Below are 7531 nucleotides of genomic sequence, written 5' to 3' on the forward strand. Positions count from 1 at the left end.
GCATTTAAGGGCTATCTCCTTGTATCTATAGGAAGCATTGTATTTGGTTGTATATGCCACTTGTATTTATCTACATACGTCTTGTCAATCCATTTGTGTGGATGTAACTCAAAGTTCAAAAAGCAAGGTTTTTGTCAAAGACTCATACTAAGGTGTATTTTTAATAGTACGTTGTCAAGTATGATGATACTTCCTTCCATCCATGCTTAATACTTGCATGTGAAGTCAACTTTAACATCTTTCATCACATTCGTAAATCTATCAAGTAAAACTTACATTAAAACTTTGGCAATCGTGAGAAAATATGGACAATTTATATACTTTCTATGATGGTGGTTATGTGTATCTATTGACACGTGCTTAATACAAGTTTATGGACAACCTATTTTCAAATGTAATGGAAAGTGCTCAATTGTTTCTATGAAATGATTTATTGGGTGTGAAATTTGAATCCTAATAAAATGCATGCATGACAAAACAATGGTACTTTAATATTTGCATGGAACCCAATGCAAGAGAACTTTTCTTAATTGGTAGACGCGATACAACGTGGCATAGGAAGAGTAAACTCCAACACATCATTATCACAACATAACACGTAAGTAAGCATGTTCTGTATCACATTAATACATTATTAAAAAACTTGATAAGTGACGCAAGTTTTTTCAAAACTACAATACATTCAAGAGCATTCATTAATCAAAGTCCCTATGTTGTTACAAAATAAATATGTCATTGAGGTGTAACCTCATAAAACCTAACTTTTTATAATTGAGGTATCACCTCATCAAAGTTCCTTGTTACTACAACATACATATGTGATGAAATATCAAATGTCACATTCCATAGTTCTGAAAGGTAATGGGACTGTTTTCACAGCTCTAAATTTCCCCACATTATTGAGATGCTCATTTTCCAACCTGAAATGAAAACAATGTGTGTATGCTAGTAAGAGTCATAATGAAAAGGATATTCAAAGCATAAATAAGAGCTGATATATTGTAGTTGCATGTTCACTTCTGAACATGCCCATCAAGATCCTTGGCTAAAGATAGATATGGAAATGTCTCCTTCCCCCAAGCAAGATCTTTCATCATCCTTACACATCTCTAGACAAAATAACAACTTGAACATATTTCCATAGTTTCAAATGAATGTCACCTATACGACTCTCATGATCAAATAATTATGAATGTAGATCTTGTTTTTGGGCTAGCGTAATGTGACTAATAGTCCCTAGAGTTGTGTGCTTTGCATGTAGTTGTGCCTTTTACATATGTATTTGAGACCTAGTGCTTTGTTGTGGATGATGTTTGTAAATACTTTTTCCTTGGGATTTAACATAGAAAGATGTAGTAGCATTTTGAAAGAAAAATAAAACACTTTCAAATTAGAGAAAATGATGATTAACCTATCTCATGACCAATCATGGTTAGGAGCATTGATTGATCATAGTTGCAAGTTCTTATGATTTGTAGTATTACAATACTAGTAATATTGACATGACAACAATATTCATTGATTTGTAGTTTTGCAATTCCTAAATTAAAACATGAAAACAAAATTACTAATTTGTGGCCTAGCCCATGTTCATAGGAAATGTTAATAATTTGCAACATAATAATATTTCACATGTGTATAAAAATGTTAATAATCTAACTTTATGCTCTTTTTGTGATAAAAAATTGTGTATGTATGCATAGCCATGGAGTCACTCTAGTGAGGCCATGACACTATAGTGCTTGCAAGCAAAACTAATGCAAACCCACTTGAGTATCCACTAGATATATGAATAATTGATCACATAACCACAAGCTTATAAAAGATTCTTGAGTATGCGCACTTGATTCTTGTAAAGATATGTATATTGTCATGTGAATGCATAAAAGATTGGGAATTGAAGATTTTGAAAGTTTATATTTTCAAAGACATGTTCTCTATAAACAATTTAATCCCCAAGAAAATTAGTTAAGGTGAGAGAGATGTTACAACATAAATACCATTTTGAGGACAACTGAAAACAAATCGATCAAAGGGAGGAAACTAACTTTGCTAATCTAAGCATTAATATGTATAATTCGTTTTCTAATGTGATCTTGTTATTTGTGCTTGTAAAAAGAAAAGATAACGGTCTAGGAAAATGTTTTGATGGACATAATGCTCGTGACATGGAGCTTGGGTGATTCATTGAAGTACTCTTTTTTCAACAAGGAGGCCCACGACTTTTGTACAATGGATGCATAACAAATGCATGCAATATATGATTTTCCTAGTATGTTTTTGTTGTCTCCTAGTGCCACATGCCATGCAAATGTTCTTAAATAAAAGGGGATTAAAAGCTTGTAAAAGGTGATACATGCTATGCTACATTGTTGGTTTGTTTTTCATGGACAAGGGTTTAGGGTGCTTGTTTGGAGATGGTCCATATATTCTCATTGTGAATTCTTGGACATTCAAGAGAGGCTTAGTTGTATTCACAATCCTCTATTGTTGGTGGGTTAAAGAAAACTTGTGATTTGCTATTTATTGCATGATGCAAATGGTTTGTGCCTATGAATGCATTAAGAGATAATTTGGTACAATACAAGAAGAGCTACTTAACAAATAATGTAAATCTTCATCTTCAAATGATGCTATCATGCTATGCATACAATATTTTGTAATTGGGACTGGTGGTAACAAAGCACATGTCACTTAATGTTGCATTTGATGAAAGTAGTTTGACGGCCATTTCTAAATTGTGAGATAGGTAGTGTGTTCCAAGTATGGGCTACACACAGTAGCCAGCTAGAAATAACTTAGAATTGCATGGTTTCACAATGTTCAAGTGAAGATGGCTTAACTAAAAAATTTAATGAACTATGATGTTGTGGTTCAGACTTCAGAGTGTAAGTATTAGGAACTCTTACTTGTAGAACTAGAAATAACATCCTCCACCTATATCAACATTGCCAAAACAAGAGTTTGTCTAAGATTATGTAACATCACTTATAAGCTGGCTTCAAAATATAAGGATGCGTTTGTTGAAGACAAATATGGTCACCTTCTTTCATATGGCGTGTGGTCAAAGAGATCTATTCTCTCCTAACCAATATCACTTGTCAATTTCCCTAGAGGTTTTCAAATTTTACTTGTTATGGATAAAAAATGCAATGTGCTCCATGTTATTTGTTTGAAAATATTGTGGCTGAGAACCTGCACAATTTACTTTTGGAGTGACAGAGAATTCATACCTATAGAAATTCCAATGGCCTCTTCTTACAACCTCAAGACAGGCAAAGAAAAAACCAGTGATTCGACGATCGAGGCTGTTAATCTCAAAATGTGTAAATGAACGCAGCCAAACCAGCCTCAGAACAAAGTTTAGCACCTGTGGGGCCAAAAGAGATTTTGGAAAAACAACTTGAACCACTCCTCGAATAATTATACTTACATAAATCTATGCATCTATACCATTAAGAGGCAAAAAGGTTATGCTACAGGATTTTATGCAACAATGGCAAGTTTTCAAGTTAATACTGTGTAATTCTGGAAAGAAAATAGATCTTAATAATAAAGAAGCATATTTGCTAGCTAATGCTTTGATAATCAAGAAACACTAATATATTTGAGATAGCTATGAAATTTCAAAATAGCAACGCATATTTGCATAACTACAGTCAAAAGCTTCCGAGGAAACAAAAGAATCAAGTTATGCATTTACCATAGATAGGAAGTATACACTCTTATTATCAAGAATTAGTTGGTCTCTGAGTAGAAAATTCTTGGAATCTGTTCTTAAAAGTCCCCAATCAACAACGAAATCCCAATAGAGTTGATAAGTTGTTGCTAAGGTAGAGGATATAATGAATATTGCCATCCACCCGTTTGACCTATAATTATGATATGTCAATGAAACCACAACAGCAACCATTGCAGCGAAGTACTTCCCACCATTTGCTAAATGCATCTTGTCGTGTTCATCAGCCCACCTCCTTAAACACTGTTTTGAGAAAAATCACACAAATCTGTTTCACTGAAGCCTCTTTTACAAGACACACTGCATATGTGCGTTGAGAAAGTTATAAGATCCACGTACTATAATTGCGAATTGAGCACTTTTTATATGTGGATTGAGCATTTTACAAGATGCACTACCTTTTGCAACATGCACTGTAACATACTTATATGTGCATTGAGCATTTTACAACATGCACTATAACATACTTATATGTGCATTGAGCATTTTACAACATACACTACATATTTAGGTCGATCATTTTCCAACCTACACTACTTATATGTGCACAGAACATCTTACAAGATACACTACATGTGACATGCATTAAGGCAAAAAACGGGTTTTATTCTGCATGTGTGTGCATCAAGGCAGAAAAAGGGTTTTATTCTACATGTGTGCATCAGTGAGAATAAACTCTTATAATTTCACCTGCATCAATCGCCACCAATATGGCAACAGGGAAGATAAATACGCAAAAACCTCGAAATTAACATTAGTTGCACTGCAAACATCAGTATTTTGACTAAAATGACCTGCAATATAGTAACACATTATGTATTCTGCATGTCGAAACAAGTAAACCTGCACAGAAAATTGCGTTCTTTCAAATTTGAGGTAAGATGTTTGTCTCTAGTTAATAAAATTTTGCAAACTGAAAAATAGCAGGAGCCTATGCATTAAACCTGGCTGGTTAGCTGATCTGCAAGAAAAAAGTCTGCCATGACAACCTAGATAGCAACGAAGTGAACAAGTTTATGCTTCAGTATATCCATAAAAGTGAGTCAATTGAGTTGTAAAAATTGTATGGTAGTAGTATATATCATTACCTTGTATAGAGGAGCAAACATAATACGCTTCATAGAAGACAAAAACAAATAGCGACTTGACTGGTAGCATATGTTCCCAGGAAATATCAAAAGAGCCAAGAAAACCTGCATACATTTTAAAACATCACAATGGCTGGCTAGATAGTTGAGACATTAGCTATTCAAAACAACTTTTACCATAATAAATTATGTTCGAAAATACTTAGATTCATGATTAATCAGTTAACGTATATAAGTTATCTAGAAGTCTTGGTGGGCTACAGAGAACTTCTCTTCGTAAAACACTAACCAACAATTTTTATTTTAGCTAACATTCTTTGATATGGTTCCATCACCATGACGCTGCTACTCCAAGACCAGTGATTTGCCACTGGACTAAATTTTATACAAACAAACAAAGGATCTGGAAAAGAAGATTTTTTTTCATGATTAGGCACTTCTAACAGGACAACCTGAGCAACCAAGAAGACTTCAGGGGAGGGAGGAGTTAACATGAGAACAAGTTCTAAACCCTAGACAGACTATCAACAAAAGGATAGCTGTGACAGGAGTTGCAATGTAACTGATGGCCGAGGAACTCCGGCTGAGAGGCTAGATCAGCACAGTTTGCACAATTAGGAATACGTGCAGTAGCACAAAGAAATATCCAAACATGTACAAATCCCATATAAGTGGGAATGGTGACGGTAATCAATGTGAAAGCAATCCCAAACTAAGTTTGGCAGCATTTAACCGAAGGGAACCCGGCCAGTTCAGAAAGAATGGCAATGGCGTTGCATGTCTTCCTGCTTCACGCTACTTTTACTAGAGTAAGGTGTTCCCCCGTATGATGACTGACAATAGAGATGACCTAAGACAAATCCTGAACTCAAATATGTTGCGAACTAATTGAAAGATAAATCATTAAAAAGATTTTAAGTGAGGATAAATTTAAAGTATACCGACAATAGAAGAATCGGTACAATCTTAGCATTGAAACTTGTTATTAGACTGGTGTATGCCATGATTTGACCAAGAAGGCCTCCTAAAACCAGTGTAGCCAGCCCACTTGCAATAAGAAGCATCTCTCTATATTTGATAACAGTGTTGGGAGAAAATTCAAAAATAAATGCGAAGTTGATCCTTTTCTCTCTCCAGATGTATAAATTCCATCCATACATATACAAGTGCAGCACAATCAAGCTCAAAAGGCTGCAACATCATCATTGTTGATCAACGACTCTAGTGGATATTGAGCTCTTACATGACATAATCACTGTGTATAAAGAAGAGAGGAAGTCAACTAACCTAAAGACAGGGAAATATGAACCCATGTAAATCGAATTTTCCACATCAGCTTGCTCATGTATCATTTTGAGCCCATGAAGACGGAGAAAAACAATATATGCTACCAGGAAGGCTATAGAGCATCCGGCAAAAATTCCTGCAGACGACACAAACACCAAATTGAGCATCCCTATAAGTCGATGGAGAACCCTATATGACTCAAATTAATAAAATAAAAAGAAGTTGGCTACTCGTTCTCCGTTTTTTGCATTCTTTTCCTGTGAATATTGCAAACAATAGTCAGTATCATCACTTGTCACCTATATGTATACTTTTCTGGATAGGGCCTGGACAGTCAGAGCTCACAAATCTTTCAAGGCTACCTACATACGTACACACCCTTCTCTCACCTTCTCTTTATTTCTTTGTCTCATTTCTCGAAAACTGGCAAGAAATATGGTCGTGCACTGCGGGCTTAAACCAATTAAAAAGTACTATTTTCTTTCCTAAAAATATTTACAGAAACAAAAGTTTCTTATAAAATTCTCCTTGATCTTGAACAAAATAGTTTATTTGTATCTTCATCTTAATTCCCTGCACACAGGTTTATACCTAGAAAAAATGTAACAATATGTGTGTCCTTTGGTTGCATTGGCCTCAGGAATGTCATGGCCTTCTTACGATCACCCCTCATAAAACATTCTGTGAACAACTTCTCAACGTCATGCATTGTGTTTACCACCTGGTAGAATAGAAGTTACAATAATTAGATACCGGAAATATGTTTACTACTGGGTTGCAAGAAATTATCTTAGCCAACTTTGGGTTTGGAAGTTCTACCTTATCAGAGGCATGGAAGTAGGCCCGTTCAACAACCTTCATATATGTTAATGAAGCATTCCCGCCAGTAACCTGTGAAAATTTTATAAGTTCTTTCAATAAAAGAATATAGTAGTTTCTGATGCACACCACTGATCTTCAAACAAGGACAGATCATAGATGTCGCTTGAATGCATTAATTATGACACTGCTCTTTTGTTGTTGAGTTCTTTTATTTTAAATCACTAGATAATATTCAGCTCTCAATCAGGGCTGACTGGCATTCATACATCTGATGCTATTGTCAACCATAATCCGTATATTATTGCAATATAGCATGATATGTTGCGCGAATAATTAGACTCCCAGCTGTTATGGTACTTATACCATGCATGCCACTGTTTGCACTTATATATATATATATATATATATATATATATGTATGTATGTATGTATGTATGTATGTACGTACGTACGTACGTATATATATAATATATATATTCAGTTGAATTGATCCACGTCGGAACAGAAAAAATAACTTACGGGTTGCCCTTTCAATTTTCATTGGTGTCATGGCTCCAATATCTTGATAGTGTATGCACTTTACTTCAGTTTCTTG

At 34.7% G+C, this 7531-nt stretch overlaps 1 protein-coding gene across 1 annotated transcript; it reads right to left on the reverse strand.

Annotated features, from left to right (window-relative positions):
• Nucleotides 1–587: 587 nt before the first annotated feature.
• LOC147848588 (phosphate transporter PHO1-3-like) lies at nt 588–7288 on the reverse strand. Its single transcript, XM_087338344.1, has 10 exons — nt 6934–7288; nt 6706–6835; nt 6115–6250; nt 5769–6018; nt 4828–4932; nt 4684–4728; nt 4430–4582; nt 3704–3982; nt 3234–3370; nt 588–920 (listed from the first exon to the last, which is right to left on the reverse strand). Exons 1-10 carry the CDS (start codon nt 6973–6975, stop codon nt 830–832), a joined length of 1368 nt encoding a protein of 455 aa, XP_087194470.1. The 5' UTR covers nt 6976–7288; the 3' UTR covers nt 588–829.
• Nucleotides 7289–7531: the final 243 nt, after the last annotated feature.

The sequence above is a fragment of the Azolla caroliniana genome, unplaced genomic scaffold (genome assembly GCF_043228905.1).
Source record: "Azolla caroliniana isolate FFs.n. ecotype wild unplaced genomic scaffold, voAzoCaro1.0.p SCAF_310, whole genome shotgun sequence".
NCBI lineage: Eukaryota > Viridiplantae > Streptophyta > Polypodiopsida > Salviniales > Salviniaceae > Azolla > Azolla caroliniana.